General features: G+C 42.7%; 1 protein-coding gene across 4 annotated transcripts; it reads left to right on the forward strand.

The window, feature by feature from the left end:
- Positions 1-765: 765 nt before the first annotated feature.
- Positions 766-22,338, forward strand: BPIFC (BPI fold containing family C). 4 transcript variants are annotated; one of them, XM_082241222.1, is made up of 17 exons: positions 766-2,508; positions 2,769-2,866; positions 4,964-5,098; positions 6,719-6,830; positions 8,399-8,527; positions 9,565-9,720; positions 11,142-11,205; positions 11,301-11,361; positions 13,153-13,244; positions 13,804-13,977; positions 14,966-15,019; positions 15,198-15,368; positions 16,467-16,534; positions 17,197-17,239; positions 19,014-19,077; positions 20,094-20,170; positions 21,663-22,338. In XM_082241222.1, exons 3-17 carry the CDS (start codon positions 4,996-4,998, stop codon positions 21,747-21,749), a joined length of 1,455 nt encoding a protein of 484 aa, XP_082097348.1. In that variant the 5' UTR covers positions 766-2,508; positions 2,769-2,866; positions 4,964-4,995; the 3' UTR covers positions 21,750-22,338. The 4 variants fall into 4 exon arrangements, with proteins under 4 accessions (XP_082097348.1, XP_082097346.1, XP_082097349.1 ...); XM_082241220.1 differs by having other exon boundaries at positions 766-2,866; XM_082241223.1 differs by having other exon boundaries at positions 766-2,866; positions 9,568-9,720.
- Positions 22,339-22,388: the final 50 nt, after the last annotated feature.

Raw genomic sequence — 22,388 nt, forward strand, 5'->3', positions numbered from 1 at the left:
CTCCTGACAGGTTTCTGGCTTCTGACTGCTGAGAGCAGGTAGGTTATAAGCTTTGTATAATGTGAGTGATTATGATCTTGGCAAATGTTCAGTAGGGCCAGTAATGGGGTAAGTTCTAATACCTGTTTAGTTATTTTGCATATCTGTTGTGGGACTCCCCCCCCCAACCTTATACTGTACTCAACACTAATGTCTCATAACAACGGAAACTGATCTGTAAGAAAGACTGTACAACCTGAAAAAAGAGACAAGGCGTGTAATTTTGTAAACCAATAAATTTTTAATTAAAATTAAAAAAAGATAATGAAAAGAGTGGCAGTCAACTCCAAATGTGCAGAAAGAGGGACATGGGAGTGCCTCAGGGTGTCACTCTTTTGCAGGCGGAATTCAAGCACATACTGGAAATTTAGGTTTGTGCAATTAAAGTGAATTAGAACATTCTGTAGTCCTATCACAACAAATCCCAGTTTTTTTAAAAGCCGTAGCCTTTATATGGTTAGGAAAGTGACAGGATAGGCCCTGAAAAATGAGAAGCTAACAAGCAAATCAGAATGAATGCTCATTGTCATATAACTCACAGACAAATATGACTGAATGCTCAATAATGACCAGACATAGGGCCATTCTATAGCATACATTTAAAGCACATGGCTTTCTCCATAGTATCTTGGGAAGTTCGGCTTTCCCCCTCACAGTGCTACAGTTCCCAGCATACTTAAACTACAGTTCCCATGAGTTTTGGGGGAAGACTGCTTTAAATGGATCTACCTTAGTGTAACCTTTTCAAGATGCATGCTCAGTAAACTAATCTGACGGAGCCCTAACAATTTGTACTCATAAGAGCAAATTGGGTATAATTTTGAGGGACACTGGAACCTCCCCTAATCTGTTGCTTACATCTCCATCGTCCTTTGCTGTGAGCTTTTCTTCCAGCTGAAATGGCATATTCAGCTGTGGTCAGGGCAGAACTATGGGGCCAGAGGGAGAAGACTGTGGGGAAATCAGGTGCAGGCAGGGGAAGGTTCAACACTTTATTCACACACTTCTTTCACTGGTACCAACTCCTTTCTATGTGGTGGGGAAAGTTCTATGCTAGATAAAAATTCTATCTTAGATATTGCCACAAAATCAACTAAAGACTCCTGGAGCATCTTAAAAACAATATATTTATTGTGGCATAATTGTGTCCTAGTATCCACTTCATCTGGTACATGAAGTATTGCCCTCAGTTGTCAGGGATGCATACATTAACATGTATGTGCACACACAAACACGTATGGGTATGGGGACAGAAAAGGAAGAAGATGTAGAAAGATCATATACAAAGCCTTGACTTCAGAGATTCATTGCTGTAACAAGTACTGTAGCTTATTGATGTCTCGGCTTGTTTTGCCCCGCTGCACCATGCTGTCTCTGAAAATGGATCCTTGGCCTTGCCTTATTTGGATCACAACCCTGTCTCTGGCCCCATGGACCCTGATCTGTTTGATCCAGCCTCGGTCTTCGGACCACACCCTTATCTTGTCACCCATTAACCAAGAGCAACCTGACACAACCCTTACGTGATTCTGCCAAAGATGCCATCTTTAAAGTTTTGGCAAAGGATTAGGTTGGGACCCGTGATTGTTGACATTCAGGATGATGGGAAGTTTCCGTTCAGGAAACGCACATGCTCACTGATTGTCTTATCATTTGTCATTGTAGTAATGCTTAAAAGTCAGACTCAGGGACCCATTGTGCGTGGAAGTGTTGCAAACACGCAAGAATGCTCTGTGTCCGTCTCATGATTTACATTTATTTACATTTATTGTGGGTGAAGAAACTATAAAACCAAGGACTATGGCCGTGTACAATTTACCTTTAAAGCGCATTCAAAGCGCATTCCCCCCACAATAATTCTGGGTACTGTAGTTAACCCCTCATAGGGTTCCAGTTCCTATCAGCCCTTAGCAAACTACCATGCCCATAATTCTTTGGTGGTGGTGGGGAATGTGCTTTAACATTATAGTCTACACTATTTGCAGCCCAAGTGCAACAGGATGAAGTGACTGCGTAATTGGACTATGTAACTGGCACATTGTGTCAGTTCCTTCCAATTAGTTCATTTTGTTTTGTTTCTTTTATAACACATGCCATTCATAGATGCTGCTATATCTGGTCATTATTAATTGTTGGTTTAAAATCTGGAGCTCAGCTCTTCTTTACAATCTTCTGAGACAACCACTTCTGTCAGCAATGGCAGTGTCATATTGTGGAAAGGGGAACATAAGTAGTGCAAATGTTTGCTGCTGCCATTGCTGCTTTGGCACTCCAGTTTATATACTGTAACTCCTAGTCCCTTTGGACCAACAGCAAACATTTTAGGGGTCTGTAGAGTCCATCTGGGCACTGTAGGAGTCAAACATGCTTATTGGTCTTCCAGAAGCCTTTGTCTGGAAGGACCTTTCATTCTGATAAGGTTGTGATTTATTTTGGTCGCTCCTTACAGCACAGTCATAAGGGCCACAGGTGAGTGGTAGAGCACTGGTTTCGATGAAACTGATTTACTAGAAGTTTTATCTAACACTTCTTCCAAGGAACTATCAAGTATCAGTGAGATAGAGAAGAGTCTGTCGAAGATAGCCACCACAAGATATCTACCACTTGCATGGAAATAAAGGAGTCATCTTCTATCCTTGGCATATACGTCATTTGATGATCTGATCAATTCTGTGTGTCCTAAGGGATGGTTAATGTTTAGCTTTAACATAATTAAAGGTTCCTTGCAGACCCCCTAATGATGTCCAGCTCTATAAGTGTCTAGCTCGGCTGGGGTTCAAGTGAGAGTTGCCTGCAGCCCACCAAGATTTAGCCTGACAGAACTGAGGTAATGGCAATCAACTAGTTTGGTGATTATATCCACCACAAGCTGGTGGATAGCTGGGTGGGTCCAATGATTTCTGAAAATATCTGAAATTGTGGGACAATAACTATTCATTTCAAGGGAAAGACTGTTGCCTTTCAGCAGCTTCTAGGAAACTGGTGTGCATATGAGTATGTGTGTGTTGTGAATTTGTGGTTGGTTTGTTCTCTGAAAAGTCCTGTGGGAAAGTCCTGTGAAAATCACAGCTTTCTTTTTGCCCACTAGTTGACCACTGCTATTTCTGTTCAGAGAAGCATGCCTCTTGAGACAAATGGATCACAATGTGTACTCATTTGTTTCTAAATATTAGGCCAATTCATCATGAACTACTGAATGGATCATTAATATTGTCTGACAAGATGCTAACCTGGCAGGCAAAAATCAAACATTGTTGAGTTCTGAAAACAGTAGGCAATGAAACAGCCAAATGGTTTTGCACAGGTCGATAATTTACTCTTCTAGTGTTAAGTAACATTTGTGGAGCACTTTGAAGATGTGGGCTAATTTGATGTGCCAACTGTTGTGTCTTGGCTTCTGGACAGTTGCTGTCTTCTGAAAAGGTGTTTTGTGTGTATATGTGGAGTTGTGTGTGAGAGAGAGACATTAACAAAAATATTACATGCCTATTTAAGTCCCTTACAATTGTTATAATAGGTTGTAGATAAATATTTAACCTATTATAACTCTTTCATACTAGAACTGAATGGAAATACAATGTGATCCTAAGCATGTTTACCCAGTTAGTCCCATTGAGTTCAATTACAGTGCAATCCTATGGGTGTTGAAGCTGAGCAACACATTAGCAAGGTAGACTGTCCACTTAGTTGGACAGGAAGCCAATGTAGCTATGTACTGTTGTGCATGATGTGTGTGTACGGTTGTGGCTATAGATACCTGCAATATCGAGTGGTGCTTCTAGCGAAATTTAGGTCCTTAACAATGTACAGCATAGTCATATGGGGTCCCACGTTAGATGCTATGAGGCACAACATTCCCCTTCCTCTCTCCTCCACCCCCACCATTCCATGCTTCTGCATTCCTGGTATGTTAGAAAACAAGTTTGCCAAACGTGATGGGGGGGGGGGAATTATGGGCACGTGCAGTTTTGTATTTTAAATTCACTTAAATCATAGCTTAAATCACTTAAATTCACTTAAATCACTTAAATTCACTTAAATCATTAGGGGACGCGGGTGGCGCTGTGGGTAAAACCTCAGTGCCTAGGACTTGCTGATCGCAAGGTCGGCGGTTCGAATCCCTGCGGCGGGGTGAGCTCCCGTCGTTCGGTCTCAGCTCCTGCCCTCCTACCAGTTCAAAAGCACCCCTAAGTGCAAGTAGATAAATAGGGACCGCTTTATAGTGGGAAGGTAAACGGCGTTTCCGTGTGCTGCGCTGGTGCAGGCTCGCCAGAGCAGCTTAGTCATGCTGGGCCACGTGACCCGGACGTGTCTCCGAACAGCGCCGGCTCCCGGCCTCTTGAGTGAGATGAGCGCGCAACCCTAGAGTCGGACACGACTGGCCTGTACGGGCAGGGATACCTTTACTAAATCATAGCACCATCATGACCACAGGAATAAAAGGAGGCTTGCTTCCACGCCATGGCCCCAAGTCCAACTCCAGCTGCTCCACTGACATTAAGAGCATTTGTTTCTGCACAGATGATAGTGCAGGAAGGATTTTTAGTTTTTAGGTAGATTGTTCCAAGAAGAATATAAATACAATTAATTAATTATAATTATTGTGAAGGTTAACTCACCCCAGGTCCATTCCCTGTTCACTGGGTGAATGTCCTAGTCCATGCTGCTCTTCTCCCTTATTATATTCAGCACACACAGAATGCCATACAAGAACATGGAAATCTGAGTGTGGAGGATTCTCCCCCTCCCATTGCAGGCTTGCATGTTCTCAATGCATGCCTGGTCATCCCGCCCTCCCTATGGAGAGACCTTGGGGGAGGAGTACAGCGGGTGGGGGGGACAGGAACATCTATTGCTCAAGCTCATCTTGCACTCACTAGACATAGGATCTACAACCCATATTTGGTCCCATGTGTCTTAACAGGTTTCTATAAACTAAGGAAAGAGAAGGAGAGAATGAAAGTTTGTGGCTTTATGTTCCTGTTGAGCTTGTTCACTCCCCGGTTTGATGCTAAGCCTGGAATCAAAGTGAAGATCACACAGAACGGTTTGGACTATGGTGAGTTTGAAATATACAGGTTCAGACTTATTATTCTTCCATGCCCCTATTCGTTATTAAAATAAAAATTTAGAGAACAAAAAGGAAATGACCCTCATTAATCAGCACAATGGTTTGTTTGCTTTTTAAATCATGTTTATTCGCTTGCAAAATGCCAGGTTGTCTGTGTTGTTAACACAACACAACACAATGTGTGTGTGTGTGTGTGTGTGTGTGTGTGTGTGTGTGTGTGTTTAACAAACTGACTTTTTTGCAATTGACAAAATGATGAGGAAGTATACTTAAAGGTGTGGGATAATGATTGATTGAGGGAATAATAACATTTACACAGACAAATCAAGATGTTCATTGCTGTGAGCTCAGTAAAGAGCGGATGTCTCCACACAATCTTTGTGCAAGCAAATCAGGGATTGTGAGAGTTGTAGTTCAAGAGCATCTGGAGGGTCACAGGCTACAGGCGCCTTTCACTCTCCCAAGCTCAGTAAAAAGGTAACTCTTTAAACCTCTTTAAACGAAGAACGTTCTATAATTTGGGAGTCATAACTGAGAAAGCTTGGCATCTAGTTGGTAAATATCCGAACCTGGAACAACAAAAGTTGTTGATTAAACCTCAGTCCGCAAGTGCACCCATGGGGTTGGGGGAGATGATCCTTAACCTGTGACGGTCTCAGGCCATGAAAGGCTTTAAAACAGGGTTAGAGAACCTGTTGTTCCTCTAGATGATGTTGTTCTACTTCTGTCTTTCCCAGGGGTATGGGCATCTTCCATGGGTGCATGCATGAACCATAATCCCCAGATTGCTAGCTTTTAAATGAAAGTTCCTAGGCATTTGTAGAACCCGAGATACAAAGCAAAAGGTACAGTCACTCACTTTTTTGTGAGCAACTAACCCACTCCCACCTTGTAGTGTTTTGCTGCCCATGCCAAGGATCAGATTGCCCTGTGGTGCAGCAATAATCTCCTTGTAGCGTTCACACTGTCATTCACCTAGAGGGGAAGGGATAAGATGGCAGATATTTCCCGCAGGGGGAGAAAGCGTCCGAATTAACCTTCTGGCCAACAGCAGTACTGCTGCTGCTACTGGGAGGCTATTGTTGCAGCTTCACCCCACCAGGTGAGCCACTCCTGATCATCCTTGCCCAGTTGGCTGGGGCTGATAGGAGTTGTAGTTCAGGAATGTCTGGAGTGCTGCAAGCCTCCAGTTCCTATTTTAAAAGCTAAAACTAGCACCCTTAATTGGATCAAGAAGTAAATTGGTAACCATTGTATCTTGTGGGGAACAATGCATGACTCTCAGTGTGTGATAAAAGATATACAGCAGCATTCAGCAGCATGCGAGCATCTGAATCATCTTCAAGGGCAGAGTGCTGCACTAATCAAGCCTGGAAGTCACAGGCGCTTGGCTTAACATAGCAAAGGACAGATATATCCCGCAGGGGGGAGAGAAAGCCTCCATATTAACCTTGGGTGAAAGAAGTAATTGCTAGCAACCACTCCAAACTGATCTGCAGAGCAGGAGATGGCAAAACAGACATCAAAAACTTGGCTTTCTTTGTTCTGTATTCTACGCATCTTTCCAGCCAAATAGAAAGTAAGTGAAATATATTCTGTGCTTTGTAGGAAAACAGCTTGGAATAGATTTCCTGGAGCAAAGATTAAAGGAGCAAACCTTTGCGAATGTGAGCGGTCAAGAGACATATGGATATAGTGGCGTCGACTACACGCTTTCAGAGTAAGAAAGGTTGCTTCCACACAGCTGAACTATTGCTTTTCTGCATTCAGAAAATTAAAATAGTAGTTTTGCACATGTGATTGCAACAGATCAATAAAGATCAGGCTTACTAGCTGCTTTGCTTCTCAATATTCTCTGGTTGGCCTCTGTTATTTTCTCCTACCAATAGGGAACCTACATAAGGACTCTTGGATACCCCATAAGGGGGAAAGGGCAAATTTTTGTTTACAACACACAGCACTTACTATTATCCAGCATTGCCCTCCCTTATGGTTAAGTTCCTCTGTAATGTTTATTCACACGTAGGTCCCATTTAGTGAAGGCTCCTGCAATGTTAGTTAGTAGCTTCCTCCGGGTTATTTCTTCCTGTTTGGTTGAACTACCCCTTAATTTAGCCTTTTTCCCATTGTTTAAAATGGGGATGGGGAAAGTAGCTGGTTTGTAACCACTAGCCACACACCTGGCACACCAACACAATGCCAGCCATGACTCCCAGTGACCATATGTTCAGTGTCAGGGAGCCTATGGGCATGTATCTATCTGTACATGCATAAGTTTCCTTCTCAATATTGCCTAATATAGCACTGTGGACATAGCACTTTATGCACATTAGTTTGCAGGAGGCACAGCTAAGATGCAAAATCCTGCCAATCCTCTCCCACATTTATTATTACACCAATGGGGGATATGAAGAGTGCTTTAATCATCTTTTATTTCCCATTGGAGAGGGAAAATAATATTATTACTTTCTGTTATCTCATTTCTAGCAAAAGAGTGTTATTTTACCATAAAGTGGGGGCGCTAATGAAGCCAGCAATTTAAAACTGAGTGCTTCCCACCTTTCCCAGGGTGTCCCTGGGAATGTTGGATGGTATTATGCATGATCTACCTCAGGGCAGGGACGTGGGTGGCGCTGTGGGTTAAACCACAGAGCCTAGGACTTGCCGATCAGAAGGTCACGGTTCGAATCCCCGGGACGGGGTGAGCTCCCACTGCTCGGTCCCTGCTCCTGACAACCTAGCAGTTCGGAAGCACATCAAAGTGCAAGTAGATAAATAGGTACTGCTCCGGCGGGAAGGTAAACGGCGTTTCTGTGTGCTGCTCTGGTTCGCCAGAAGCGGCTTAGTCATGCTGGCCACATGACCCGGAAGCTGTACGCCAGCTCCTTCGCCCAATAAAGTGAGATGAGTGCTGCAACCCCAGAGTTGGTCACGACTGGACCTAATGGTCAGGGGTCCCTTTACCTTTACCTTACCTCAGGGCAGGAAATGTCAGACCTTGGGACCTCTGCCTAATCCACATCTCTCACTGGCTCTGCTGTGCCACTTCTCTAATGACTGTAATATGTCTTGGAAAGGTGATAAATGTCTCTTGCTTGTCTGTATGGAAAATGTGGCCACACCAACTATTGATATGTGGCTCCCAGAAGGCTGCCCGCAAGGGAATGTGTCCCTCAGGCTGAAAAAGGTTCCTCACCCTTGATGTACCTTCAGCTCAAACATGTAAGATTTATGTTCCTAGATTTTCCTGGAACGTAGCCTTTGCTAACGTGTCTCTGTGTTTTGCAGGATAAAATTTGATGCTGTTGAATTCCCAAATGCATCAGTGTCTCTGATACCTGGGACTGGGATTAACCTAGAAATCAAGGATGCTGCAGCAACCGTCAGTGCACACTGGAGAGTGAGGTCCTGGCTGTTGTAAGTACAGTTGTGCAGGGCACTGGAGGTGGTGATGTTAACTGCAGTAATCCAAATAAAAATGGGCTTTAATAAAGGAAAGAAAAGTAGGCAGCAGGCTTCAGGAAACCCCAAGCAGCAATGAAACCACTGAGGTGGAAGAAGAGGAGAGGAAGTGTTTAACCCTTTCCTTGCCAGTAAAGTACTGATGAAATTTGCAATTTTACAAATGAGTGAACATAAGAACATGCATGCATATGCTGCCATGCAGTTAACGCTTGTGGGGTTTTTTTGGCCCTCAGAGGCAGAGTCAATATTGTGAGTTAAAATTCCTGCAGCCTTGAATCTTCTTGGGAAACTTTGGCCAAGCCACTTCCTATCCCTTTTCACAGGCTGATAATAAGATTAAAGGGAGACAACCCCCAGTGTATGGCACCCCGAGCTCCTTCAAGATAGGGTGAGATATGGAGGTGGGGCTGTTTACATGAAACATACAGGGATTTACTGAAAGCAGCGGAATAATAATAATAATAATAATAATAATAATAATAATTTTTATTTATACCCTGCCCTCCCCAGCCAGAGCTGGGCTCAGGGCGGCTAACACCAATAAAATTTCAGTAAAAACATAATAAGAAAAGGAAAAAGGAAAAGGAAAAAAAAATTTAAAATACAGGTTAAAATGCAATTTAAAATGCAGCCTCATTTTAAAAGTCAAAACCATAAGTGGAGGGAGACATAAGGGTCAGACTGAGTCCAAACCAAAGGCCAGGCGGAACAGCTCTGTCTTGCAGGCCCTGCAGAAAGATGTCAAGTCCCGCAGGGCCCTAGTCTCTTGTGACAGAGCGTTCAACCAAGTTGGGGCCAGTACTGTAAAGGCCCTGGCCCTAGCTGAGATCAACCTAACCGCCTTGAGACCTGGGAAATGTTGTCATTTGTGTGTCACTTCATCCTTGGTCAAAGAATCTGTGTCCGTTTGAGCATGAAACTTTAGCAGCGCTGGCACGTACCTGAAAGGAAACAGTTCAAGCAGATGCATTATGTTCCATTCTTGTCAGCAGAAATTCTGGAACACTGACAGTCCTCATTTCGGGTGTATCGCTCGCAGCTGTTTTTTCAGTGTCTCGGGACAACGCAAGTCACGCAGTGCTGTTGATTGAAAGCTGCGAGGCAAAAGTTGACAGTATTGACATCGAACTGGATAAAGATGCTAGGTAATGTAGATAAAGGATTTTTGGGGTGTTCACCTTGTACCTGTGTTCAGTGTAATATGTGAACAAAACAGATATGTGCCTGTTTTAGGGGTTCTTTCAGCTGCAGATGATAAAAGCAACAGCCCATTCTTGGCTGTTCTGCCTCAAGCTGGAAGTGGAAGAACATCTCTGCTCCCAGGCTTGTGGAATCCAGAGGACATTTGGCAGCTAATTAATCAAAAAAAACCCACCCCCCTATTTTCCAGCCTCAAATGGTGAAGCAGCTATTTTCATTGGGACCTTGGTGTGAGGAGAAAAGTGTAAATATGTATTTATTAATTACCATATTTTTTGCTCTATAAGACTCACTTTTTCCCTCCTAAAAAGTAAGGGGAAATGTGTGTGCGTCTTATGGAGCGAATGCAGGCTGCGCAGCTATCCCAGAAGCCAAAACAGGAAGAGGGATTGCTGCTTTCACTGCGCAGCGATCCTTCTTGCTGTTCTGGCTTCTGAGATTCAGAATATATATTTTTTCTTGTTTTCCTCCTCCAAAAACTAGGTGCGTCTTGTGGTCTGGTGCGGCTTATAGAGCGAAAAATACTGTAGTTAAATTCATAACCCACTGTTCCTTCCTAGTGGGCTCAGGTCTGGTGTGCTCTGGTCCATGGGGCCACGAAAAGTCGGATACGACTAAACGACAACACCCCACTTGTATTTCTTTTTGGCAGGTGCAGGGAGGGGGAGGAGACAGAGAAAGAACTAAGGCAATGCTGTTTGGAAAGAGAAGTATTAAAGTGATATTGATTCCTTGAGAGGAGAGATGGACCATAAAGAAAGAAATGGCTAGAGTGATTTAATAACTGATAGACAGTAATATTGTTAGAGATTTGGGGGTAAACCCTAGAAATTAATAAATGCCAGAGATTTTGATTAATTGGGGAATGGACTAAAACATAAACTGCAGGGCTGTAGCAGACAGGGAATTCCTGGGCTGACTTATGCAAACCAGTCTGGCTGGCTGACTGTTAGCATTATATTAAAGAGCCACTGAGGGTCATCAACAAGACAACAGAACTTCTTGTCCAGGTGTGACCAGAGACTGGAGATTTGGAAGGTTGTCAGGGTAACTGCTCTGGGGGGAGGGCAAGGTGCTTCTGGGAAGAAGAGAGAGGAAGAAAGTTTGAGATCCATCTTGCCAAGGAGGAAGGAAGAACTACTTGCAATGCTTTGGGCCATGCTGTAAGATCTGGACCCCCGCCATGCAGACTGAAGGTATAAATACGTAAATAAACCCTATTTCTCAAAGTCTCCACCCACCCTCCAAAGGGACACAGACCCTGTATGTGTGCCTGTGACCCCATGCGCTCTGGCCACTGCTTGGTGGAGAGAGGGGCGGGCACCGGGATTTTGTAACAATATTATTTCTTTTATTTTCCCCCCAGCTGGCTGTATAAATACTTTGTTAATCATCTGGAAAAGCCTATCTGTGACAGTCTGAGCAAGAATGTAAGTCTCCAAGTATTACTATAGTATCCTTCCATCACCATCACTCCTTCAATAACTGTTGGCCAGAACAGTAACTGCTACATGTATTTATACAGATTTGCCCATTCATTGGTTCTGAGATCGAAAAAATTAATGCAGAACTGAGAGAACACAAAGGTAGGTTGCACATGCTTCATCCTTGCTACTTGCATGGCTCCTTAAAAGAAGCTAATGGGTACCCCAATTTCATTAGAGCTTTTAAGTAATAACCACATTTCCCCAGGAACAATATTACACAGTTTCAGTGCTGGGGAAAAGCAATACTAATTCAAGTAGCGAATTAAGGTCTGCACAACAAATGGATGACCAGTGCAGATTGCACAGGAAAGCCCCTGGTCACATGCTTATGCAATTTTTGCAGGAGGTCTTGGCATGTTCTCTTAAAAGATACTGCATATTCCTAGCTCTCAGTTTCAACAGCAGTGCAAGGTATGTCCCTGCATATGGGATATCTAGAACCTACATATGCCGTATTTTTCGCTCCATAAGACGCACCTGATTTTTAGAGGAGGAAACAGGGAAAGCCCCGTTTGGGGGGGGATCAGCTCACAGCTGTGCAGCTTCTTTTGCAAAGGGGAAAAGTCCCCCTTTTTTGAGGTTCAGCTCAAAGTTGTTGAGCTTACTTTGCAAAGGGAAAAAATCCTGTTTTTATGGGATTCAACTCACAGTTCTGTAGCTTCTTTAGGAAAGGAAAGGGAGCTGTTTCTACAGTTTCCAGACACATAATCTAATCAGCCAGTCACATGTCGCTGGGGAAACAAACAGCCTCTGTCTGCAGAATATTCAACAATGGAGGCCTGGGCAAGGGGGCGGGGCTGGATTGGGAGGCAGCGATCGTCCACACATTCGCTCCATAAGACGCACATACATTGCCCCTTACTTTTTAGGAGGAAAAAAGTGTGTCTTATGGAGCGAAAAATACGGTGCACAGACAGACTTCAGAGTTTTATGTTCTGCTTTGCTTTTCCCTCCTCTAAAAGCTACAGTAAGGTGTTTTGTACAGCCAAATCAGGGTTGGGAAACTTTTTTCCCCCAGATTGAGACCACATTCCCCTTGAGGTGACCTTCCAGGGGCTACATGCTAGCAGTGGGCAGGGCCAGAGGCAGAATGGGCAGAGCGACACATGCCAATTTTACCTTTGTACAGTAAGCTAGTTTCTATGTGTGCTGTCTGTCTCTCTCGCCTTCATCCAGGCTTTATCACAATTCAAGGACACATTCCATGCTGGCAAAAACACCTACGGAGGGAGCAAAGCAGGGCCATAAGGGGTGTGACCTGGAAAAAGTCTCAAGGCCCAGATATAACAGGCCTGGAGGGCCAGATTTGGCCCCTGGGTCTCAGCTTCCTTACCCATGATTGTATTACTCTTGTCTAATACAGTGGTACCTCAGGTTAAGTACTTAATTTGTTCCAGAGGTCCGTACTTAACCTGAAACTGTTCTTAACCTGAAGACCACTTTAGCTAATGGGGCCTCCTGCTGCCGCTGCGCTGCTGGAGCACAATTTCTGTTCTCGTCCTGAAGCAAAGTTCTTAACCTGAAGCACTATTTCTGGGTTAGCGGAGTCTGTAACCTGAAGCGTATGTAACCTGAGGTACCACTGTAATAATCATAATTCTACAGATAACAGCAACAGTTATTCAGGTGCTAATCTTTGAGTAGCTGTGGCTGCAGTCGTTCACACACTTGGGAGTAAGCTTGGATAAGCTTAGTGGGGCTGTGTACGTACAAGAAAACGTGCACAGAACCGTGTGCCTTCCCACTGGAAGGAAATATAATTTGAAGACAGTCCTTATAAAATTACTTTTAAAAGGTCTTGTCAAAACCATTTTGGATCCTGCTTATCAAGTTAAGAGAGGTATTTGTTTCACTATCTCATCACGGCTGTTTTGCCCCCTGTTCTAACAGTCCAAGCCCAGATTGATTCTTTTGCACAAGTAGACTACTCGCTGGTGAACTCTCCGGTGATCTCTGACACATCTATTAACTTTGATATAAAGGTAACACAACTGGCTGCTATTATTTATTTATTTATTTATTTAGGGAACTGCATTGAGGCATCTCTGTTCTTGAATGAATGGGCGTGATGGCTTTAGTTAAAGAGTTATTTTTAAGAACACTTCTTTGAGTGTGGTGGAGAGAAGGCTGCCAGCAGCAGAAACAAAGTATAGAGGGTTAGCAGGAACTACTACCCTCTGGACTACTCACAGTAAGCAATGCTTGTGCATTGAGTCCCCTCTTGGGATTGCTATCATTTCAAGCACCTACATACACAAGCAACCTCTAATGACAATGATGGCATTACCTTTCCCAGGTACCAGCTCCTGTCAGCTCCAGAAAGTGATGAGGGATGATGGGACAGGAACACCTGGAGGGCTACACAGGTTTCCTGTGCTTGACCTATATTAATCCTTCGGCTAGCAATGATTCGGCCAGTGTGTCCCTATGTGCAAGGGTCACTGATGATCCATGCCCTGATAGCTTTTGTCCCTGGTTTTGAAATCCAAAGTCTGAGAGTTGTTGTTGTTGTTATTTTGTCATTCATGCAATTCTTTGCAGGGAACAATCTCCCCAGTGGGAAATGACCTAGAGACTCCCTTCAAGCCTGCACCATTCAATATCCCAGATGAGAATAACTCCATGCTCCAAATAGGAATCTCAGAATATTTCTTGCAATCTGCTTCATTCGTTTATTATGCTGCTGGGGCCTTTGATGTCTCTATTGAAAAGGAGGTGAGAGCACCAACTGTTGTCTTTTTAAAGACTGTTTATATAATCTGTGACGAACTAGATGTAACTACGGTGATGAGAACCTAGATCCAGATAAGGTAAAAAGGTAAAGGAGAGTTAAGTCCAGTCAAAGGCGACTATGGGGTTGCGGCGCTCATCTTGCTTCAGGCTGAGGGAGCCGGTGTTTGTCCACAGACAGCTTTCCGGGTCATGTGGCTAGCATGACTAAACTGCTTCCGGCACAATGGAAAACTGTGACGGAAACCAGAGTGCACAGAAATGCCGTTTACCTTCCTGCCACAGCGGTACCTATTATCTACTCACACTGGTGTGTTTTTGAACTGCTTCGTTGGCAGAAGCTGGGACAGCAACAGGAGCTCACCCCGTTGAGCAGATTCGAACTGCTGACCTCCTGATCAGCAAGCCGAAGCGGCTCAGTGGTTTAGACCACAGTGCCACCCGCTCCCCTTTTACTGTTTTTATCCCGATAGCAGGTAAGGGGCTCGTATAACTGAATGTTCATCAGTTTAAAAGAAATTCACTCCACATGGAACTAGCTCCTCATCCACACTGGAACAAAATGCACACCGGACTGTAGGGAAGTGATGCCATCCCTATCCCAGGGTTGTCCCAGACCTTCCCCCTTTGAATGGGGGTATTTTGATCCTAGGAAAGTCTGAAACTGTCAGGATGGGGGCAGAAAATGCTGCACAATAGTAATAGCCCAGACCATGATTAGGTTATGGCCATACAATGTGCTTGATTCACATATTGAAGACCATTATGCCGGGAGGGACAAAGCAGCAATGGAGCTCCTTTTGCAAACATGGATATTATTTGCAGGCTAGTAAGAAAATTGATTTTGTACCATAGTTGCTTCTTTTAATAATAATAATAATAATAATAATAATAATAATAATAATAATAATAATAATACTTGCTTGTCACAAAGTTCTAATTAGGTAGCCTAATTTTATTCTCTTTTCCACAGCTTTCCTCTTACTTCAGATTAACTACAAATTCTTTTGGCACCATTATCCCTAAGGTAAGCACCTTTATATCTATAACCGTTATTTTAAGGGAAATGTTTTTGGGAGTTCTTCTGCAACAGAGAATGCCTGCCTCAAAGCAACTGTTCTGCTGAAGAATTTATTTGCTATGTAATTCTGTTAATCCAATCTAATCCTGCTCTCAAACTCTTGGTTGCTTTTAAACTTCTACAGATTGCGCGTTCTTACAAAACACCACGCCCAGTAATCCTGGATCTAAAACCAACGGCAGCCCCTGTGATCTGGCTGCATAATGGCAGTGCTGTGCTGGAGATTGCTGGTTCCATGGAAGTGTTGGTAGTCCTGAAGAATTCAACCACCCAATCCATGTTCACCTTGAGCATAGTAAGTACCACACAGCAGGCAGAATAATGTTCAAGCCATTGGCTCCCCCCCCATCTGCCATGACCTGTTGCTGTTTTGGGTCAACGTCAGAAATTGGCACCACAAGCAAGGGGTGTGCAGAATGTTGATCAGGATCTGAGTAATCTGCAGTAAACTGGCAAGGACTTGGGTCTCCTAACTCATTAAAAAAATAGCAAAACCAAAACAGCCTCAAACCTTTCTTTATTCCATCAGCTATGCATTGCCAGAAAAGGTTTGCATCACCAAAGAAGTGGACAAAGGGGGTGTGTGATTTGCATAAAAATATACATGGTGTAAATGCAAATTTAGAAATATTTCTACACTAGCGGCCAAAATTGTGGAAACCTTTTGGAAAAAGTGTATTTCTGAGGTTTGATGGCTCATAACACTACTTTTTTGGCATAATACCATAAAATTACGTATCAATGGAAAGATAATTTAATGGAGACTGCAATGCAATAAAGTTTGTTCAAGTATCTGTATTCTATCAAAAGTTATAGCCAAATAACCAGAAAAAGGAAGCACAGCTTCCTTAGGTTGATATGCAGTAACTTTCCTTCATCTGAATATAGCCAATGAGCATGAGTGTTTAGAGAGCCAATCAGGTGTTTTGAGCCATCAAACCTCGGAAACACACTTTTCCCATAAGGTTTCTACAATTCTGACCACTAGTGTATAATTTAAATAGTAATGCAATACATCTCACCACAGTGGGAAAGAAAGCAGGTGACTTGTGTGGCTCCTCCCTCTGCTGACTTGGTTGGGCAAGGTCAAAGCTCCTGCTCTCCCTTTTTAATGGCTCCTTATCGTAAATCATAGCAGAAACCAAAAAATCTGAGTACAAATTGGTGCTCAGACTTTCTAAGTACAAATGCCATCTGCAGGATAGGCTTTGCAAAACTTTTAGACACCTGAGCTCTGCTTGGAAAAGCAAGAGAGATACATTGGGGTGGGGAGTTGGATGAAGCAGGTAGAGTAACTGACCTTCCTTTTTTACCTTTCAAAAAGGCCTTGCATTTTTACCTGTCTATACAACAGGAATACTCTAGGTGGTAAACAGACATTTCTTTCACACAGACTGCCAAAACCCATGCCAGCCTGAATATATTTGAACAGAAACTGATACCTTCTCTATGTCTGGACAGGTAACAAAATTTGAATGGTTGGTTGTTGTTTTTAACCCCACTGTATCCCCCAAAGGCCTCTTGAATTGCTGAAACCACTAATTAAATTTGCCACTCCATTTAAAACAATAAATAATTTTTTTAAAAAAGCAATTACATAAAAATAAAAAATCTTCCAGCTAAAATACTGGCATTGCTCTATTACAGGTAAAAAGAAGCAGATGTTGCTGGACTATTACTCCCATCATCCCTGACTATTGGCTATGATGGTTGTGGCTGATGGGAGTTGGAGTCCAACAGCATCTGAAATATTGCAAATTAGTGGGGTTGCGGGTCTAAAATTGTGGCGTTTTTTAAATATTTGTATCTGTGGGTGTTTGAGTAATCCATCTTGATCACATGGTTCCTACAAAAAAATCCTGGAATCTGTAGTTGGTTAAGGGTGCTGAGATTTGTTAGGTGACCCCTATTCCCCTCACAAAACTACAATTCCCAGAGTGGTTTAACAATGATTCCTTCTTCCAAGGGAACTTTGGGAATTGAGCCAGTCAGCCTTTCAGCCTAACCTACCTCAGAGGGTTGCTGTGAAGGGGGAATAGAGGTGGGGCAGAACCAAGTATGCCATCTTGAGCTGTTTGTACAAATAAATCATGTCTTTTCCAATATTTCCTTTCCTTTCACAGTTTCCACCTATCCTTGACCCACTCCAATGTTGGCTTCTTCAAGGTAAATAAAGAGGACGGGGAGTTAAAGAGAACAAATCAGATTCAGCTTGTAGATAGAGCTGAATTACCCATGCCATTTTTCTGATCTAAACCTCTTTCCTGAAGCCATGGTTTTCCTTCTGGAGAAAATAGGCTTTCCCCAAAGGGGCAAATAGCCTCATTGTGTGGGCTATGTGTGATTTAGTTCAGGAAAACAGCACAGGGGGAAAGGGTAAGATAGCCCTCCCCTCCAGAACCAGTTCCAGAGCTGCTTTCGACAAAGAAAAAGAAGTGTCAGGAGACACGATCACAAATCTCCTGCTTTTAAATGGTTCCACAGGGCGGCCATAACCATGGGCTGAGCTGTTGGTACGCAGCTGCTGTTTGCTGCGGAGACTGACTGTGTTTTTCTGTTTTTGCCAAAATTCACTGCACTCAGACCTGCAATAACACAAATAAAATGGCCTGATCTGTGTGGTGAATGATGGCATGATTTTGAAAGCAGGAGGCGCACAGTGAACATAACATGTCATGCAGTGCTTATGCGCTAATGATTAGATCCCCATCATAAATGGCTTAAAATCATAACATAGGAACCAGTCCCCCTCTCTCTTTCTTACATCCAGATGCTGCTTTCACTTTACAAAACTTCCTAGGGGGTGGCCCACAGCCATCATAATACAATACAGTGGTACCTCGGGTTACAGATGCTTCAGGTTACAGACTCTGCTAACCCAGAAATAGTACCTGGGGTTAAGAACATTACCTCAGGATGAGAACAGAAATCGTGCGGAGGCAGCAGAAGGCCCCATTAGCTAAAGTGGTACCTCAGGTTAAGAACAGTTTCAGGCTAAGAACGGACCTCTAGAACGAATTAAGTTCTTAACCCGAGGTATCACTGTATCGATAAGAAAAGCAAGAGTGGGCCTTGTAACATTATCTCTTAGCAGTTCTCTAACTGGAACTGACATAACATTTTCTTTGTTGTTCTTACTCTGGGTTCTTCCAAATATGGATGATTCAGGCTGAGTACACGCTATACCTTTAAAGCACATTCAAAGCACATTATGTCCTTCAGAGAATTCTGGTTGCTGTAGTTTATTGAGGGTTACTGAGAATTTTAACTCTGTGAGGGGGAAACTACGGTGTCCAGAGTTCTCTGAGGGAAAGAAGGTGCTTCAAAGATATAGAATGTTCATAGCAGCACCTAATCATGGCATTTTTGGAAAGCGAATCAACTATCCTTGGAACTATTTGGTGTGGGGAAAGGGATAAATGTGCCCCCCCAAACGGAACTGCTGCTAAGAATTCCCCCTTTCCCTTGCTGCCTGCAATTTTGGAGGATGGCGGAGAGGGGCAAGATAATTGATAGGAAGGCAATGCAATTCGGAATGGGAAGGCACTAGAGCTGGTAGAGAGAGAGAGAGACCAAAGAAAATGAAATATCTGGAGCTCAATCTATACAGGTCTTTACTGGCTTATATCTTCCAGAACAGCTGTGTGATAGATCATCTCCACCTGATGATTTTTTATTATTATTATTTCAACAATTTGTATACCACTGAATCAGTCATCTCTAGGCAGTGCAGCTGCTTTATTGTGTTAAAAATGTCAAATTTTGAGAAATAACAGAAACTGAACAGGAGAAACGTGGAAAGAGGGTGTTTTGCTCATGATGTCAAGCAGATGCTTCACAAAAAACAGAGGACAAAAGTGTGAGAAATCCACAATAGATAATCCACAATAAAGTGTAGAGGCAGCCTGTGCCACTAAATCCAAATTCTCTCACATGGCAGGTTTCACTTTTGAAGAACTTCATGTCTTACATTTTACGGAATGGAGTAATACCAGCAGCCAATGGTAAGTGTTGTGTTGGGATTGTTTCCCCATCACCATTGTTACTTCATGGAAATTACAGAAAATCTTATTTGGAGAATGAGAAGTAGTTGCGATGGAACTTGTATTTTCGTCACTTGGCATGGCGTGTCGTGATTGGTATCACATTCTTTATGGCAAATACTTTAAGGAACATACTGCTCCAATAAGATTATAAGATGCTTAATGCTTTGCACTAGAATGTCAATCCGGTTGTCTTGTCAGAAGACCCAGTACACACTGTCAACTACTGGTAATTTGGATTTACAAGACCATGTGAACATGTCCGCATACAACTGCTGATAAAGGAGTGCTTATTCTTTCTTGCCTTTCCTTCAATGGATCTGGTGTATATTTCCTTTCAGAGTAAGGCAATAAAGTTATCACTGGTTAATGACTGGAGGCATTGGCCCTGGAGACTCTTTGTACACTTAACACTGTAATATTCTGATGAGTATGTAGTTACGTGACAAGAGATAACTTCTGCAGTTCTTGTCTGTATTGCATTTCTAACAACCATTTATTGGTTGTTTACAGCATTTACAAAATAACAAAATTGTACTGGGCATATAAAGTGTAAAATCAGGATAACGGTACTACTCTGCTTCTCAGCAACATAAAGAACCCCAAAATAAAATAAATACGTTTTAAAATGCCCTTGCTTCGGCAGTAATATATGACTTGTGATCAGATTTTAAATGAAAGCAATGGATTAAACTGTGTAGCCAGCATGGTTAGAGTGTTGGGGAACCAGTGTTCAAATCCCTACTTAGCCATGAAGCTCACTGAATAACCTTGGGTCAGTATTTTTCTCTCAGCCTATCCTACCTCCCAGGGTTGTTGTGAGAATAAAATCAATGGAGGAGAACCATGTTATGCCACCTTTAGCTCCTTGGAGGCAGGATGGGGTATAAGGCTAATGGTAATAATAATAACTCATAACTGCAGGGCCTGCTGTTAAAAAACAATAGCGCTTAGAATCTCTTCTCTCTTTTATTAAGGTAAACTGAAGGAAGGACTTCCTCTCTCTAAAATGGACAGCATGATGCTTGTGGAACCTGTAGTTACAGTTTACCAGGTGAGATTCTGCAGTGCCCACACCTGTCTGTCCTGTGTGCCGAGAGAGAGTTGGTTAGGGTGATGTGATGCAAGTTCTGAATCCTGGTGGGACTTGTCATCAGAATGTTGCCATGTTCTCACATCCTAGGGCAGGGGTGCCCAAAGTTTTTTCAAAGAGGGCTAGATTTGATGAACCGAGGGGAGACCAAAGTTGTTGAGCTTTTTTAAGGATTTAATTTTACTCTAAAGTTGTGCTTTTTAAAGGATTTTACCCCAGGACATATACTGCCACAGGGGCCAGATTAAATCGTCCAGCAGACCAGATTAGGCCCCCGAAACAGACGTTGGTCATGCCTGTCCTAGGGTCTTCAGGCTGCCTGACTCACAGGCTGAAGAGAGTCCCTTTAAATAAAAGAGGGAAAGCTTGTACATAGAGACAAGCATTTCGACGAACACTTTGTAGTTCAGAGAAAGGTTGGCCATCATTTTTCAAAGTGACTCATTGTGGAAGAAAGACAAACACTTTCCTGTGTTTTTGTATTTGTTGGTATCCTGGTGTAAACAAGTCAATGTTCATAATTTGTATTTTAAAATCCATAAGAACTGTAAGGAAACAAGCAATGCACACTAAAAACAATAATTACCAAACAAGCAGTGTATGGTTAGCAAAAAGCCTGATCAACAGTTTCTGATGACCACCATATTTACATCTTGACTTCTCCACTCTCGTTAGTTGATTAGCTCTGTTTTACATTGTTTCTCTGATCATCACATAACCTAAAGAGAATTTCTTAGTTTCTTCATGACGGTATCTTCACAAGAACCCCAGAATACTTTCTGAGCAACCAGTAACCCCAGCTAGAGTAAACATTGATTACAGACCTTTGTGTGTTTAATAGAAGTCTTTTTCGACTCCTGCAAACTTCCAGGTTTCACTTGGACCATACAAGTTAGGGAAGGCTTAGCAAAGAGGGAAGGGACTGCAAGCAGTAGATGGAAGGGAAACATCCACCACCCCACCTGATCTGTCTGGCTCAGCATGGCTGAACAACTGACAACTGGCTTTTTAATATATTTTCTCCCTCTCAGAGCAATCTACAAAGCACAGCTGCTGTGCAACATCCTTCTACTTTATTGACATCCATGTCAGTTACACATCAGAAGTGCTTACACTCTCTCTGTTAAATGACAATGTATGTCTAACATTCAGTTCACAATACCTCTGAAGGTGTTCCACCTTCTCACCTTCTCACCTTCTCCCCACCTTCTCACTATATAGAAGGATCTGGCAACTTCTGTTTCAGTGTATCTGAAGAAGTGTGCATGCACACGAAAGCTCATACCAAGAACTAACTTAGTTGGTCTTTAAGGTGCTACTGGAAATTTTTTTTTTTACTATGGCAGACCAACACGGCTACCTATCTGTATCTGAAGGTGTATTAGTCATGGCCAAGCCATTAGCAAGCTGCAGCTTGTGGCAACTTCAAATAAATGTTTGTATATCTTCTCAGGGCTATTTGCTGATTTCCACCGACCTGGAGTATGATGAAGAAGGAGACCAAGCAGATTATGAAGGCTTTTTCGTTATAGATGCATGAAACCTCGAAATTTATTCTGTTCTGTTTCAAGAGGGAAGATGTAACAAGAAAGTGAATGATAATGATTGAAAACATTCTGTGTGGTCGTGTGTGTGTGTGTGTGTGTGTGTGTGTGTGTGTGTGTAAAAGTGCCTTTGAAAGACATTGAACAGGTGAAGTAATATCTGTTAATGGGCCAGCAAACCATTCAGAAAGGAATGCAGACAAGGAACATAGGAAGTTGCCATATACATAGTGTATACATAGTGAGACCATTGGCTCATCTAGCTCAGTACTATCAGAGGCTCTCCAGGGTATCAGACAGAGGACATTCCCAGCCCAACCAGGAGATGTCAGTCATTGAACCTTCTGCATGCAAAGCAGATGGTGGGAGCCTTTGAACACAGTTGTGCGTTACATCAAGAGTGAATTGGGAATTGATTCAACAATGCTGTAGATATTACATTCATTCCTGAGTAATTGAAGGAATGAGAGAGAGGTTTCTTAGAATGTCAGTATACTGTTACGTATTGATCTTTTACTCACGATTTTATATGCAATTTTGTATTGTACTTTTTCAGAATAAAAACAAATTTAAAAATTATACAAATGTGTATCTTAATGCCCTTTGCAGGGACTGTGTTAAGACCGAAATGATTA

Source organism: Podarcis vaucheri, assembly GCF_965113315.1.
Source record: "Podarcis vaucheri genome assembly, chromosome: 10".
Taxonomy (NCBI): Eukaryota; Metazoa; Chordata; class Lepidosauria; order Squamata; family Lacertidae; genus Podarcis; species Podarcis vaucheri.

What these genes read in the sequence shown, in the direction of transcription:
- BPIFC (XM_082241220.1), top strand. Translation starts at nt 4,996, where the DNA reads ATGAAAGTTTGTGGCTTTATGTTCCTGTTGAGCTTGTTCACTCCCCGG. An exon ending in GTGACAGTCTGAGCAAGAAT is followed by an intron (nt 11,206 to 11,300) that starts GTAAGTCTCCAA and finishes GTATTTATACAG; the next exon opens with ATTTGCCCATTCATTGGTTC. An exon ending in CCTTCTCTATGTCTGGACAG is followed by an intron (nt 16,535 to 17,196) that starts GTAACAAAATTT and finishes TTCCTTTCACAG; the next exon opens with TTTCCACCTATCCTTGACCC.